Source organism: Myodes glareolus, chromosome 21 (assembly GCF_982192425.1).
Source record: "Myodes glareolus chromosome 21, mMyoGla1.1, whole genome shotgun sequence".
NCBI lineage: Eukaryota > Metazoa > Chordata > Mammalia > Rodentia > Cricetidae > Myodes > Myodes glareolus.
Window position 1 is genome coordinate 12823323 of NC_142046.1, and position 16519 is coordinate 12839841.

Genomic DNA, 16519 nt, shown 5'->3' on the forward strand with positions numbered 1-16519 from the left:
CTGGACGTGGACAGGGCGGACATGGTTACCCCACAGGGAAAAGGAAAGCAGTCACACTGTCACCCTCGCCACCCCAGGAGAGACTGTGGTAAGCCAGAGAAGGCCGGAGCCTGGGCAGAGTCAGAAGTAAGGTACCTTTGCCCTCATTGAGACTTTTGAGGAAAGGCTTGAGCTTCTTCTCGTACAGAATGGCACCCTCCGTGTGTCGCTGCCGCAGGGTCATCCACGTCTGTTCCAGCCGCGAGATCTGGGGAGACCGGGCTATGAGAGACAGGCTAGGAAAGGACCCTCCAGGAGCAGCTGGTCACAGGCTACCCCACTGAATGAATGGGCACCCAGATGGAGGGGACAATAATTATCTTCCTCGCTGTCACTCATGGAATGGGAATGGTGCTTTTCATACATCATCCATGAAACCACGGCAACACATTTACAAACCCTAAATCTCAGCTTTGGACTGTGTGACCTCCCTCTGTAAGACAGGACAACACAGACTCTCTCTCATGAGGCAGGGAAGGGCTGCGTGGTGCCTCGCCTACAGAAAGCTCCTCAAACCACAGACACTGTATGTCCTGGTTGTTTGGGAGCAGAGTGTTATGTACTGAACTTCTGGTCCCCCACCTCCACTTCCCAGTGCTGGGGTTATAAGCATGCACTACCATGCCTGGTTTATGAGGTGCTGGCAATCAAACCATGTTCAGCATGCACTCTAACAACTGAGTTGGAACCTGCTCCCACTGTATGTTCTATTTTCTAAGGATTTACTTATTTTACGTGTACGTGTGTGTGCCTCAGTGTATCTTTGTGCCCCATGGGCACGCAAGACTAGAAGGCGGAGTAGGAGGTGTAGGCTGTTGTGACTTGGAGACTGGACATGGACAGACAGACCCTGAACCCTCTAGCAAGAAAGGCATGCTCTCTTCAAGGTCAAGCCCTCTCTCCAGCCCACCCACCAGCACACTGTCAGTATATTCTTTAACCTCAGTATTTCTCATTCATCTGACAGGTGGGGCAACAGAGGCCCAGAGAAGGGATCAGACGGTTAAATGTGGAAGAACTCTCCTGGGTCTTTCAAAAAGGAGCCCAGAGACAGGAAGCTCTTCTATCCCCCCTCCACACACACACACAGGGGACACGCCCCGGGTCACGCCCCACGGGACCCCGCAGTACCTGGGCCATCTCCAGGGCGCCCATGACCGCAGCGAAACTGAACATGTTGCCCATCGTCCCCCGCAGTTCAGCCGCCAGCTGGATGGTCCTATGCAGCAGCGCTGCCCGCTCCTCTGCGGAGCCCGTGCAGCCCAGGATGTCCACCGCCAGCATGATGGACATGGTATGGAATCTGTGGGAGAGGTCGGGTCAGAGGGGACGTGACACACGGCGGGGGCCAGGCATAGGTCTTAAAGGGCCGAGGCCGAAAGTAGAGTAAGGACTAAGGGGCGCAGTCAGAGTGACAGGCAAGGCGAAGGGAGCCCAACTTGACAATGTAAGTCAGGGGCGGGATCGGGATGCCAGGAGGAGGGGCTTGTAATGGATCGGCGAAATCCGAAGGGCGGAGTTTTAGAATGAACACAGTGGACAGTAATGGTGGGCGGGACCAAGATTGATGGACGTGGGGAATGAGAGAAAAGAAGTGGATCGATCAGCCGCTGTCTTTGGGAAATCAGGCTGGCTTTGAGCCAAATACCAAAGGGTTGCGATTGGCTAATGGAATGGGAGGAGTGGTCAGAGCCCTGGGACAGCCGGTAAGGTAGCCTTACCTTTCCAGCAGGTCTAGTCTTAGCTGCCGGCCGTGGGGGAGGGTGAGCAGCTCCATGCCCCAGCGGACTCCCATTAGGGTCTGCATCTCCTTGGTAACGCCCAGTATCCTAGCAACCTGCAAAGACGCCCAAAGGGCTGATTAATTTCCTGTCAGGATTGGTCCAAGCCATCTGGGAGTCAGAGCGGCAACTAAGAGGGTCGCCTGACTGCGAGGCCACTGAGAACACGGAGCAAGTGATTCCCCCTTTCTGAGTGAGCCTCAGTTTCCCCATCTGTAAAATGGGGGCCAGGAAAATGTCCAGAGGTATGAGCCATGTTAAATACTCACTTATGATTAAGAGCCAGGATGCCATTATCCTAGATTGCCAATCCAAGGCCCAAGTTCACACACTCAGGCCTGCAACCCACTTTCCCCCTCTTCTCGCCTAGCAACATCCCTTCCGTGTCTTTTCTCACTTCCTGGATTCTTGGACCAGCACATATTCCAAACTAAAGAGAGAGAACTGAGGTAAAGGAAGAACTAGGGTTCATAGCAGGATCACACTATGGGATCTTGACAGTTTACTGGTGAGAGAATGGTTTTTGCTTGCCGTCCACTAGGTGGTGTGGGGGCGGGGGCCAGGTTCCTCTCCTCCCTAAATCAGGCGCTGACTTTCTTTAGGCTGGAACCAGGACTTTCTCTAAGTTCCCTCAAAACATCAGCCCTCATTCCAAACCAACTTCTAGAGGCTGTAGGAATATCTTGGTTTGGGCTTTTTAAAAGAGGAAACTGGGCAGGGCCAGTGGCAAGCCTTTGATCCCAGCACTCTGAGGCAGAGGCGGGCAGATCTCTGTGAGTTCCAGGCCAGCCACAGCTACATAGTGAGATCCTAACAAAACAAAGTAAAAGAAGAGAATGGGGGTCCTCGTGCCAGATGATAGACAAGCCCAGAGTCCCAGCCCCTAGAAAGACACCTGTGAAGCCGGCCATGGCTTCACTGTCCTTGGGAATCAGCCCCTCACCATCTGACTCCTCACCCCAAAGCCAGAAGATGAAGGTGCGTTCCTAACACCTACCAGGCAGTCAACCTTGGTGACGTGTCGGGCCAGCGTCCGGGCATCCACCCCGGACAGCAGCTCCTTGACCTTGCGCAGAAGGCTCGCCTCCAGAGGCCGGTTTTCCTTGGGGATCAGCTGGGACTGGAAGGTAGCCAGGTTGAAAGACGAGGTGGCTTCCACTACAGGGACTGTGAAGGTCTTGCCCCACTCCCCGTCAGGGACCCCATTTTCCGACAGTTCCTTTTGTCTCTCCCCAGAGCTCCGAGTCTTCCGGGGGACCTCTCCCACCGCCCACTCTCGGCTGCCACGGACAGGAGGCTGGAGCTGACAGTAATGGCCAGAGTCCGGGTCACTGTAGCTGTTGAGGGATGGGGACGGTGGGGCTTTACAGAGGGTGTGAGACGGGCTTGCGTGGGGACCCTTTTCTGACTCCCCAGGAGGCTTTGGGGCACTTCCATGAGATAGCTGAGGTTCACTGGAGCGGCGGGCAACTGGCGAGGCAGGCTGTGCTGTGGTAGACGGGGTGTTGGGGGTGGCGTGGACACGGGTTACTGCAGAGAGGACAAAGGAGACTAGTTATCTGGGCTGCCCTTAGAAAGAGAGTCCCCTTCTCCATTTCTACATCTTGGGTATGGAGGTGGTGTCCCCACCTCCCAGCATGTAGAGGCGGATGCTCTGTGATGCTCAGCAGTCCCTGAATCAATGGTGCTTGCATGCCCCTGTCCCGAAGAGGCTGCAACATCAGAAAGCCACAGGTGGTCCCGGGAAGCAAAGCTCCCGGAGTCTATCACCCAACGAGATAGCAATAATAATTGATGGAGTATGGGGTGTGTGCCCAGGGCTGGTGAAGAGCTGCAGACTCGCCGTCAACAGTAAAACCATCAACAAAAGAGGTGAATGCTACCTGGCAGCGGTGGTGCAGGCCTTTAATCCCAGCACTTGGGAGGCAGAGGCTGGAGGATCTCTATGAGTTCGAGGCCAGCCTGGTCTACAAGGATCTTAGTGAATTCGAGGCTAGCTTGATCTACAAGGATCTCAGTGAGTTTGAGGCCAGCCTGGTCTTCAAAGTGAGTTCAAGGACAACCAGGACTGCTACCAGAGAAACCCTGTCTTGCCAGGCATGGTGGTACATAACACCAGCCCGAGCCACATGAGTTCCAAACCAGCTTGAGGTACTTAGAGAGATCCTGTCTCAAAAAGGGGGATAGTGCTAGATGGCTCAGTGAGTAAAGACATTTGTCACCAGTCTAACAGCCTAAGTTAGATCCCTGGGACCCACACGGTAGAGGGTAACAACATTCTGAGAAGTTGTCATTGACCTCCCCTCATGTGCTGTGGACCATTTGTGCCCCCCCACCCCCCCACCCCCCCCACCCCCCCCCCCCCGTACCACACATGCAAATAAGTTAGTAAATGTAAAGAAATTATAAAAGAAACAATAAATCAGGTGTGGTGGCTCCCGCAGGCAATCCTAGCCCTCGCTCGAGGCAGAGACAAGCAAGGTGTGGCGGTGTAATCCTTTAATCCCAGCACTTGGGAGGCAGAAGCAGGCGGAGCTCTATGAGTTTGAGGCCAGCCTAATCTACATAGTGAGTTGCAGAATAGCCAGGGCTGTTACACAGAGAAACCCTGTCTCAAAAAAACCAAAATAAATAAATAAATAAAAGTAAAAATAAATAAATGTTTTCACATGAAGGTGCTGTTTTGAAAGCAAGTGTGGCTGGGCAGTGATGTACTCCCAGCACTTGGGAGGCAGAGGCAGGAGGATCTCTATGAGTTCGAGGCTACAGTGGAAAAAAAAAAAACCTCTGTCTCAAAAAAACAAAACACACAAACAACAAACAAACCAAAAAAAGAAAGCTGGTGGCCTTGAGTTCAAGGGGAGCCGTGGGGCACATGGTGACATTCTAGAGGTACAGAATGCTTCCTCCAGGCCAAGGCTCCCAGGAGACAGTGCCTGTCACAATGCTTTGGCCACTTTGGGGATAAGACATTTTGCTTAACCATTTGAGGTTTATTTTGCTTATATTTTCAGAAATAAACTGGGGGCATGTGTTGACTTTTCTTTGAATTTATAAGCACAGAGTACCGTGATCTTGATTATGTTATAAACCTTTAACTACTCTAAAATGGAAAATGTTTGCTGGGTGATTAGGTTTCAGTTTGTTAGATACTTTTTAATCCCAGCACTTGGGAGGTGGAGGCAGGTGGGTCTCTGAGTTCAAGGCCAGCCTGGACCACGGCTACACAGAGAAACCCTCTCAAACAACAAACAGCAAAGCATACAGGCCTGGGTTAGCCTGGTCTAAACTAACACCAGGACCTAGGGATGCACTTGTTGGGTCCTTGCTAAGGCAGCCGCAGTGGGAGCTTTGCCTGCAGAGGCCAAGCACTGTGGCCTGAGTGCATGCCACAGCCTCGAGCCCTGGCCCCACGCCGCACCTCCAGCGGCTTCCTTCATCCTCGGGCTCATGCTGAGAACCCATTTCGTGCCCATTGCCTGGCACCCATGGGAACTCTATGAACTGTTGATGCAGGAACAGGCCATAAGACATTGCCCACCCCCCTGCTAGCTTACCAGTGCTATAGGCAGGTGAGCTGGGGCTCTCGGAGATAGGAGACAGGGGTGAATGAAGCTCTGGGATCTGGTCCATGCTGAGGGCACAGTTCCTGATGGCATCCCGAGGATGGGGCAGTGAGGTGCTGTGGACAGAGATTCCATGAGCCGCGAGGTCAGAAATCAGGGGACCCTGCTCCCCACCCCCTTAACTTCAGAAGCAGAAAAAGTGATTGTCACGTTCAATGTCTCAATGCACAAATGCGAAAGCTGGAGACACAAGAGCTCAGGTGGAGCAGACGACTCCCAGCCCTGGCCCCAGTGGGCTTTGACCTCAGCTGACCCACAGCCGGTCCCGACTCCCAGACACAGCCCCCAGCGGGCCTGACTCCCACAGACCCTAGCCTTCAGCGGGCACAGCTCTATCTGCTTCCACTGGCTTACTTTCCAGTCACCTCCCTCCCTCAATTACCCTGCTTTCCCTATCCATCCCTACCCAGAATTCTCTTCTCCTAGGCTTAGAGACACAGTCTGGGGACACCTGGCTAAGCTGAGGCTCCTCGGGCTCCTCTGTGTCTCTCCTGTCCCTAGAAGAATGACAGGAAGCGACATGAAGGCCAGAGCCCAGCTCATCCCCACGGTCTCTGTAAATTAGACCATAGACCCCATCTTCTGCATAGACAGCCTCTCACTGGTGCCCTCAGCCCCCCACTCCCCTGCACAGAGCCTCACATAGCCTCCTTTCCATACCCGTTTTCTCGTTATTGACACCCCATTTAACCATCCAGGAAAGTGGGGACCTGGCTTACCTGTTGGGGCAGCCATTGCTGCGGGTGACCTTGTCAGTGGTGAGCCCGTCAGTCATGGTAATGCTTCGTCTCTTCATGTGGCTGCCCTTGGACCCCGAGGGGCTGACAGGGCTGGCAGCCTTGCTGCTGGCCTGGCTCAGGCCATAGCTGGCCTCGAGGTAGCGCAGTGGGAAGGTGCGGTTGACAGGGCAGTAGATGATAGCCCCGCTCTGCTCGGACACAGCCTTACGGCTGCCCACGTGATAGCGCACGAGGGCTGGCACATGGTCGAAGCTCTCCTGCTCAAAGAGGTACTGGATGTGGGTGTAGCTCTCACCCGCCTTCACCACCACCTTGTTAATTTTGAAGTGCAAGGCCTGGTTGTGCCAGCGACACGTGAGCACATAGTCCCCCAGGCTGGTGAGTGAGTCCCGGATGAGGAAGTCGCCATTGCGCTGCACCAGGGTCTCAGAGACCTACAGAAGGCACGAAGAAACTAAGTTTACCAGAATACCAGAGCCGGGGTCAGGGGACATGGGGACACCAAGACAGCATCCAAGCACAGCCGGTAGACACCAGACAGCCGAAGCTTAGAACCAGATTCTAAGGTGGCGCCTCAGCTAAGGCCTTGGCTCAGATGCACAGAGGCCCAGGAATGCCAGGAGGTGGCACTTGGAATGTGCACAGGGCACAATGATTGTAAATGTTGGGATCACTGTGATTACAGACCTAGGTCTCAGACCCAGCCCCTTTCGGGGTTCTTGTCAAGCAAGTGAGTTCCAGACACCCCTCCTCCACCCATCCTGGACCCCCAGGCATCTCTGGATGTGTCTGCTCCCTCAAGATACCCTCTCTGTCTAGAATACAGCTGACGAATCCGTTCATCTCCCACAGGCTCCACTCAGGGCCCTTCCTGCTGTGTTTCTGCCCAGCGCTCCACCTGGACACTGTGAAGGCCTGGTGCTCTGCGCACATCAGGGCCACCAGCCTCCAAGGAAGCTGCCACCGTGTGTATTCATCTCCACAAACTTGATCCCCTGTGCTGCGGCACAGGGCCAGGTGACCCATCAGTCCAGGTCTGTGATTTACAAAGTCCTCTAAGCCCAGATACTCCATGTGGCCAAAACTGAGACCCAAAAATAAAGATTCTCATCCAAGCAGTGGTGGAGCATGCCTTTAATCCCAGCACTCAGGAGGCAGAAGCAGAGGCAGACGGTTCTGAGTGCAAGGCCTGGTCTATAGAGGGAGTCCCAGGACAGCCAGGGCTACACAGAGAAACCCTGTCTCAAAAGGTTGATCTCTAACCAAGCTCACATGAGGCTGATGAGAAATTACAAAGCATAGAACAACATTCCTCGGGCTCACACTCAGTGAGCCGGACGTCCTACCTGACCCGTATTAGCTCACCTCACCTTCACCATAGTCCCTGCATTTGAGACAGGGTCTCACTAGATAGTTCACAACCGCCTTTAGAGGAGACATTCTCTCCATCGTATGGAGGACAGGCCTGGAGAGGTGATGGCATGCTCTCAAAGTCACACAGTAAGTGGTAAATATAAGCCTCATCCTCACCAATGAGGCCAGAGAGCCAGGCCGAGGTTGGCCAAGGTGTGGGTGGAAGGGTCCAGGGCTGAGATCCCTGCCTGGGGCCCGCTCACCTCCCGAGGGATGCGTCCGTGGTACCAGGCGTGGCTGCGGAGGTCTGTGCTGCTGAGCTTCAGCTCCTCTTCCAGCTCTTTGTGCAGCTTCTCCGGCGAGGAGTCCAGAATGTACTTCTCCTTGGAGAACTGCGTGGGGAGAGTGAGACTGGTGTCCAGTTCCACCGTTCCTTCCTTGTCCTCCCAACCCATTCTTCCCCAGGACATCTTTAACCCCGGGATTGTTGAGGACACTAAAACACTTGCCGTGGCTCCTCACCTGTGGGTCCCTATCCCAGACAGAGTAAAATCTCAACTTATTCTACCAGAAGTACCTATGCAAGGGGTGGATACGGTGAAGCCTAAGTCAGGCCCTGTTCCCCAAGCTAAGACAGGAGCTTAGCCAAACAAAGCAGCTGCCATCAGCACCAGGGTGCTGGACAGCGCCAAAGAGTCCCTGCTCTCTCCTGACCAGAAGATTAAGCCTGTGACTGAGGGACTAGAGACATCCTGAAGGAGACCTCAGTATACAAACCCTCTAGAGTCTGCAGGGCCATCTTGGAGGGGGGTTGTCTACAGCTCAACCCGAGAGACCTGGACCAACTAGTTAAACAGACGAGGCTACATGTGGGAATGTGAACTGCACGACAGAGGGCCGAAGGCGGTCGTCACAGGGGCAGGGATCCCTCACAGCCGGCTTCACTGCCCATCACAATTCTCCAAGCCCCTCCCCCTTGCAATCTCAAGTGATCCCAGACTGGAAGCTGCAGCCCTGCAGGGAAATCTATAGTCACTCCCTGAAGTTAAGGCCAAGGGCTCTGCTTTCCCAGCTACCCATGGTGGGCTTTCCTGGTTTTAGAGGTGACCCAATCCCAGGCATCCTATTATCAGAAGACACCCGTCATAGAGGCAAGCCCACCCCATCTGAGCAGTCTGGGCCTTAACTTTTTCCTCAGTAAAGTAAGTGGGACTTCAGGATCTGCCTCACCTAATGGCTACTCTTGTCCCTGTGTGGCTTTGCCAAGCCCTAAAGATGGCTGCCCCAGGACACATATTTTAGAACTGGTCAGAAGTATATGGGCAGGTATGACAGGGGAACGATCTCTCCTGGCCCCCAGTGTCTGGCAAGTCACTGCTCAAGCATTTCCAGACCTAAGTGCACACTCCACACAGACCCCATCCTTGTCTCCACTGTTTCCCAACAGCAAGATTCCAGCTCCAGCAACAGGGTGACTCCCCTGCTGCATTCACTCAACCAGAACCAGTCTCAGTTTGGGTGCTATGCTGAGGCTGGAGCCCAAGGTGCCCAGGATAGCCCACTGTCCTAGAGGTGCCCATGCAGAGCCCACTGTCCTAGAGGTGCCCATGCAGAGCCCACTGTCCTAGAGGTGCCCAGGATAGCCCACTGTCCTAGAGGTGCCCAGGATAGCCCACTGTCCTAGAGGTGCCCGGGGAAGCCCACTGTCCTAGAGGTGCCCAGGATAGCCCACTGTCCTAGAGGTGCCCGGGGAAGCCCACTGTCCTAGAGGTGCCCAGGATAGCCCACTGTCCTAGAGGTGCCCAGGATAGCCCACTGTCCTAGAGGTGCCCGGGGAAGCCCACTGTCCTAGATGTACCCATGCAGAGCCCACTGTCCTAGAGGTGCCCAGGATAGCCTACTGTCCTAGAGGTGCCAAGGATAGTCCACTGTCCTAGAGGTGCCCATGCAGACCCCCACACTTAATTCCAGGTGTCTACATCTTCAGAGCTGCACTGTCCCCTGCCCGGTCAGAGACAGAGAAAAACAGGATGAAAGGCAGGTGGACAGGGAAGAGCTGAGGCAAAGGTGGGGCCCTGTGGGCAGATTTGGGCTATGAATGGTGGGCAAATCGGGCAGAGTATGATGCTGCCTGGGGAGCTAGGACATCACCCAGAAGCCTACGAAGAGTGCAGTGTGGTGCCAGCCTCACTCCCGTGGAGAGTGGCCAGAGGGTCTCAGTCCGTGGCAGAGGAGCAGGAGGCAACAAGGAAAGGGTGTTAGTGGCCAATGGTCGGGTGTAAGGGAAGAAGGCTGAGGGGCCAGACAGCATGGACACCAGTGGGGCTCTGGGCTGCCTCCCGAGTTCTAGAGACAGAGGGAACCATCTGGTGGTGCAGGGGAAAAGACAGGGACTGCCCACAACACGGCAGAAATCAATGCCCCAGCAGGGCAGAGAAGTCTTGGCGAAGCTGAGATTTGGGCCTTTCCAGTCTATGACACTTCTCCAAGAGGTCCCCTTATTCCTTAGGATCATTAGCCTCCTCCCTTTTCCTTTTTCTAAATAACTTATTTTTATTTTGTGTGTACTGGTGTTTTGCCTGCATGTGTTTCTATGCCTAATCTTGGAATTACAGACAGGTGTGAGCTGCCATGTGGATGCTGGGAATCGAACCCGGGTCCTCTGGAAGAGCAATCAGCACTAAGCCACCTTTCCAGCCCTAGCCTCCTCCCTTTTATTCTGAAGTGCTCACACCAATGCAGGCCTCTCCCCCCCCACACCCCCACACCCCTTCAAACCACATAGGATTCTGGGAAAGAAAGGTGAGAAGCACATGAAATGGATCCTGTACCCAGTCATACACACACACCACTCTCTGTTCCTAACAACACTCCCTTTCCAATTTTGGAATAAGTTAGGGACAGACTGTGTCTCAAATAACGTGAACAAGACACTGTGTGACCTTGGACCAGTCACTTCCCCGGCTGGGCTTGTGTAGCTGCATCTGTAAAGGGGTTCTGGAGACTGGTACCTCATTTCCAGCCCTAATCAAAGGTTAGAGTTGGGGGGTGAAGACTCCAACCTCCCACACACCTGGGGGTAGAAAGCCCTAGGACCCCTGTGGCCTCCTCCTCACCCTGGGCCTCAGGGTCCTCAGCTCCCAAGAGTTGGGGGGGGGGTAGGTGCGAATGCAGCATCCCTGCGCTCGGAGCAATGCGATTGGCCAGAGATGATCTCACCGCCTCCCGGCCTGCGCACGCCTGATTGGCCCGTACGGGGATGCTGCGCTCCGCCGCCGGCGGGGCCGTCATTCAGGCGGGCTCGGAGCAAGTGTGTGTGTGAGGTTGGGGGAGCTCAGAGGTGAGGTGCCCCGTGTCTCCCAGGAAGCCCGAGAGGCTGCAGTGGGGAGAACCTCTCTCAGGGTCTTAACCTCTTCCCACCAGTCAATGCCCAGCACTATTCCTCCAGCTCCCTTAGGTATCCCAACCCCTGACACAGCCACCCCAGAGGATGCTCCGCAGAGAGGCGGGGTCCGGGTCCTCCCCTCCACCCCCTTCCGTTTAACCCTCGCACCGCCGCTGCGCGCTCCGCTCCTGCACTGCTGGGCTAACTGGCCTGGGAGACCTGCACCCCCAGCACCCTGAACCCACCCAGATGGCTGGAGGGTGGCGACACTGTAGTCTCCGCCGCGTGCTCTGTAGCATACTGCCCTTAACTCAGCTTCTAGACTCCAGCCCTGCGTCCCTGGTACAATGGGGACCCAGGTGGCTCAGGGTCAGCAGCAGGGACCCCACAGCAGACTGGAGGAAGCCCACCTCCCAGCCGAGTCCCAGTTCCAACTCGCTCCCACATCTCTTGCAGTCCAGAGTCTGAGGAATGACCCCCTGGACCCGTGCCCCGCGGAGCGCCCTGGGTACCCCGAGGTGAGCTTGGAGCGACCCCGCCCCCTCCCTTCGCCCCTGGCCCGGCCCGCACAACCCTGCGGGGATGCTCTCGGACTGCGGTACCCATCACAGCCGGTCGGGCGCAGTGACCCGGGTCCCCGCGCCGCCCCCTCACCTGCACCTGCACCAGTGAGCCACGGTAGAAGCAGCAGGCAGCGGCGGACAGCGCACTCCACAGGCTGCAGCGCTCCGTCATGGTGCAACCGGGAGACCCTGGTCCCCCGAGCGTGTCAGGGGTGCGGGAAGGGGCGCGGGGACCGACCGGGCTGGGCACCGGCTGCGCGTGCCTCTCAGCGGCGCGATTACCTCATCGCCTGGTCGGAGGAGGAGCGGGGAGGCGGGGCGGGGAGACCCCACCCTCCAGCCAGCTGGGGAGGGAGGGGAGCGAGGAGAGGGAGGGGAGGGGACCATTGTTCCTCCCTCCACCACCACCCCATTCCCCTATGTGGGTTCCCCAGGACCTGCAAAGAAGGATGACACCCAGGGCAGCGGGGTGGAGTGGGGACCCCGAGGCGGGCAATAAGGCTCCCGCTTTTCGTTACTCTCGCACCCCTCCGGGTCTCTCAGACCCGGAGCCCGCAGGGACCCTGAATTCAATTCAATCTAAAGCTACAAAAATCCTCATGTTTAACCCAATCCTTTGTGGCTTCGGGTTTCTCATCTCTGATTGAGAACAGCTGATTCTGGCAGTGCCACGGTCCAGGCTGTTAGAGCGCCAAGCGCAGCCCACCTGCCTCTCTAACTCCCAGGCTCCCCACACTGGGGTCTTTCTCTTTGAGCCGGGACTGGCTTGTGTGGAGACGTCTGGAATACAAGGCGAAGATGTGCAGAACTTTGTGAGTGTCACCAAGCTCAATCAACAAAGTTGCCTGGTAAAGATAACTATCCAGTAAAGATGCCCTGTTAAGTGGGTATCACAAAACCCGAGTTTGGGGTAAGAGCTCGCCTAGAGTGCATGCCTGCCAAGGGTTAGGCACTGAGTCCCATGCCAGCACAGAAGGGATCATCACACAAAGTCTGGACTTGCAGACTTGGATACGGTTTAGCTGGTAGAATGCTCGCTTGCCCAGCATGAAATCCCCAGCACTACATAAACTGGATGTGGCGGCACACACCTGTAATCTCAGCACTCAGGAAGTGGAGTATCACAAGTTCAAGATCATCTTTGGCTACATGGTAAGCTCAAGGTCAGTTTGGGCTACATGAGACCTGCTCTGATAACTAACAACAAAAAGAACAACAAGATAGGGCATCCAAACTCTTCTTTCCCACAGGCTGTGTGCCCTCATGCAGGTGAGTCCACCTCTCTGGACCCTAGATGATTATTTTCTATAGATATACCTGAAGCTCTGAGTATGAAGTGGGAAACCTTCTGGGCCTTGTATTTTGAAATTCTGAGAGTCCAGGGTCCCTGTCATTGTTTGGGGACTTTGGAGTTCTGGGCACTCTTCATTGCTGAATCATTCAGGGCAGAAACAAAGTTTGGAAACAACTGATTCCAACCCTCACCAGTAGAGAGTTTAAAACAAAGCTAAACTTGCTTTGAAGATTGCCCAGCAGTTCCAGCGAGCAGGTGTTCCTCCTCTGAGGGTTTTTACAGTCTTTTCCCCTCTGTAATGGAGATGGAACCTAGGGCTTCAAGCAAGGTAGACAAAGGCTGTACCCCAGCTATGTCCTCAACCCTGAAATTTATATTTTAACTCCATAAAGAGGAACGAGAGCCCCCAAACTTCATAAGGTTCTCACTGCCTTGCCAGATGTAGCTGATCTGTGACAATTCAATCCCACCCCGGCTCTGCCCCCCCATATAGCCCCTCCCCTGTGCTACAGCAGCTCAGTCACTTGATGTCCCTGAATTCTGGGTCCAGGCCAGCCTGCCCTGGTCCAGACTCAAGCATTCCATAGTGGGCACAGACTCACTGAGCCCCCAAGGTCCCCTGCTTCACATGAGCAAATGCCAAGTCTCAGAGAAGCAAGTCACTGCCAAACTTGGGACCAAAATCCAGACCCAGGCTATGGCTCTGTGTGTAGGGTGCTGGCCCTGCCTGTAGGAAGCCTTGGATCTGATACTCAGCAGCACATAAGCCAAGCATGGTGGTGGATGGCTGAAATCCCAGCACTCTGGAAGTAGAGGTGGGAGGGTAAGAAGTTCAAGGTCATCTTTGACTGCAAAGTAAGATTGAGGCTACCCTGGGCTGCATGAGACCCTGTCATGCATACATACACAGACACACACACACACCCATGCACACACACATGCATGTAAGCACACATGCACTCACACACACCTGCTGTTGACACCTATCTTTAATCCCAGCACCGCAGAGGTGGAAGCTGGTGTTTGAGACCAAGTTGTTCTATATAGTGAATTCCAGGACTACACTGTGAGACTGTCTTAAAATAAACCAATCAGCCAGGAGGGGGTGGCTCACATTTTTAATCCCAGCATTCAGGAGGCAGAGGCACGTGGATCTCTGTGAGTTCGAGGCCAGCCTGGTCTACAGAGCAAGTTCCAGGCCAACTAGAGCTATTATACAGAGAAACCCTGTCTCAAATAAATAAATAAATAAATAAATAAATAAGTCATAAGTCTGATGGATTAGAAAACATGCCCGAACTCTGAGTAATTCTCAGGTCCCTGCCTGGCCTGAGAGCCCTTTGCATGGTACTTTCCTTTGCCCTCTGCAGTATTTGCTGTTCATCAGAGGCTCAGGAGGAGCTGCTGATGGCGGAAGGGCCGAGGACATTGTCTGGAGTCTGCGCATCAAGTGTGGGGCACAGTACCAGCTCCGCCCCACAGAATCACTCGTGAGTAAGTCCTAAGTTTCTAACCTGCAAATGGAAAACCCAATATGAGTTGGAATTCAGGAGATGGCTTAGTGAATAAGGGCACCTTCTGCCAAGGCTGGCGACCTGAGTTCAGTCCCCAGAACCCACATGGCAGAGGGAGAGAGCTGATTCCCACAGTCTGTTCTCTGATGCTAGCATGCACACCCTGGTACGTTCACAATGAACAAACAAACACACAAATAAAAGTTTTTCTAAGTTTGCAGAAGATCTAACAGCCCCTGCTGTTCTCAGCAGCCAGTGTTAATTTCCAGAGAATCGGCTATCGAAATGCTACTCAGTCTTTGTTATTACCATTATTTCAAAACCGATCTTTTCCTGCTGAGACAGGGTCTTACACTGTAGACAGTCCTCTGTGGCCTGAAACCGCCACTACCCGCCGTCCTCCTACCTCAACCTCCCAAGTTGTGCACGGCAATCACGTGCCCCTGTGCTCAGCAAACAGCAACGACAACACCCGGCATTGTGTGATGGTCTCACTCTGTAACGTGTCTGGCACACGAGCATGAGGACATGCGTCCAATATCCAACAGCCGTAATTAAAAACCAAACCAAACAACAACAAAAACAGGTGCAGTGGCTCTGGTTTGTGATCTTGGCACTGGGAGTGAACACAGAAAGATGGGGGGGTGGGGGGCACGGGCCTGTCAGGTCACAGCAACACCCACAGTGGACAGGAGCAACTACACACACACACACACACACACACACACACACACACAAGCGTGTACTCATACACACAAAAACTGCATTGGAAACACTGCCGGTATTTACAATGTTAAGCTTTTTGCTTGTTTCCTTTTGACTCACAGAGATCGGCCTGTCTCTACCTCCCACTCCCGAGTGTTGGGATTAAAGGTGTGTGCCACCACTGCGTGGCTTTTTGCTTGTTTCTTTCACCTAGGCTGGCCTTAAAACTCACTTTGTAGCAGAGGATGACTTTGAATTTATCCTTCTGCCCCTTGAGTGCTGGGGTTACAGGCACACAAGACCACTCAATGTATGTGGTGCTGGGGATTGACCCCCAAGGCCTCTGCAGACTAAGCAAGCACTCTACCAACTGAGCCATAGCCCCAGCTCCCGAACTAGGCTCATGACGCCTGTGAATTGTGCCCAGTCTATGCTGAAAAGCTGAGCTAGGGGCTGGAGAGATGGCTCAGCGGTTAAGAGCATTGCCTGCTCTTCCAAAGGTCCTGAGTTCAATTCCCAGCAACCACATGGTGGCTCACAACCATCTGTAATGAGGTCTGGTGCCCTCTTCTGGCCATACATGCAAACAGAATAATGTACACATAATAAATAAATAAATAAATAAATAAATAAATAAATAAATAAATAAATAAATATTAAAAAAAAAAAAAAGCCGAGCTAGCTACTCCTCCTCCTCCTCTTCCTCCTTCCAACACCAGCGCTCATTATATGACCTGAGACTGGGTGGGATCTCACTGTGGTGGCCACTGCATGGGGACATCCTTGGGACGCTGTCCAACTGGTGGGTCTGAGGCCAGCAGAGTGACAGGAAGCATGGGAAATCGCTGCCCAGAATGATTCCCCTGTCCCCGAGGGCTGCCCACCCCCCCACCTCCTCCTCCCAGGAGGAAGTCAGGTTCCTAACAGGCACTGAGTGCTCTATGGGTCTATAGCCAACCCCAGCCTGCCCCTCCTACCTTCACATAGTCCCCAGCAGCCTCCAGTTCTCCAGCAGCCCTGGAAGAAGGGGGAAAAAGTGAATATTCTCAGTGTTTCTCGGATCTCTTAAGTGTCTGCCTGCCTGTCAGCCCGGGGCCTGGCCCTGTTTTGGGAGCCCAGAATGCTTATATAGGGCAGGAGGATCTGTGGCTGTTCCACCCTGCAGTCTGTGCAACCCTGAGGAGGTTCCTTCACCTCTCTGATCCTGGGTTTCTTCTCCATAGATCAGGAACAAAGACAACCACTGCCTAAGGGAGTTGTCTGGAGGACTCAGGGTGAGCATCCAGCTCATGACTTGTTCTTTCCTGATGTCTGCTTCTTCTTCCTGCTTCCCCAACCTGATCCCTACCCCTGACTCTAAGCACTGGAGGGCCTAGGCTAAGGCTCAACCCCTCCTCTAGCCCTTCACTCCTTGGTCTGCGTTGCCCGCATATTAGCTAGTCACTGTACAAACCTATCCACCGCTGGTTATATCCCATACACACCTATTCTTGGTGGCTATTTTTCCAGGATATTGAAC

At 54.1% G+C, this 16519-nt stretch overlaps 1 protein-coding gene across 3 annotated transcripts in view; it reads right to left on the reverse strand.

The window, feature by feature from the left end:
- The window catches only part of Sh2d3c (SH2 domain containing 3C), a 33700-nt gene that overhangs the window by 1402 nt on the left and 15779 nt on the right, over positions 1-16519 (reverse strand). For 2 of the 3 annotated variants that reach the window (XM_087899720.1, XM_087899721.1), the window contains 8 exons: positions 15978-16017; positions 7803-7931; positions 6166-6620; positions 5378-5502; positions 2818-3350; positions 1761-1876; positions 1171-1342; positions 136-247 (listed from right to left, as the gene is read on the reverse strand). In XM_087899720.1, coding sequence (XP_087755846.1) covers positions 136-247; positions 1171-1342; positions 1761-1876; positions 2818-3350; positions 5378-5502; positions 6166-6620; positions 7803-7931; positions 15978-16017 — 1682 coding nt within the window. Of the gene's footprint in view, positions 1-135; positions 248-1170; positions 1343-1760; positions 1877-2817; positions 3351-5377; positions 5503-6165; positions 6621-7802; positions 7932-11578; positions 11727-15977; positions 16018-16519 lie in introns of those variants that run through there. The other variant, XM_087899722.1, reaches the window with a different exon arrangement.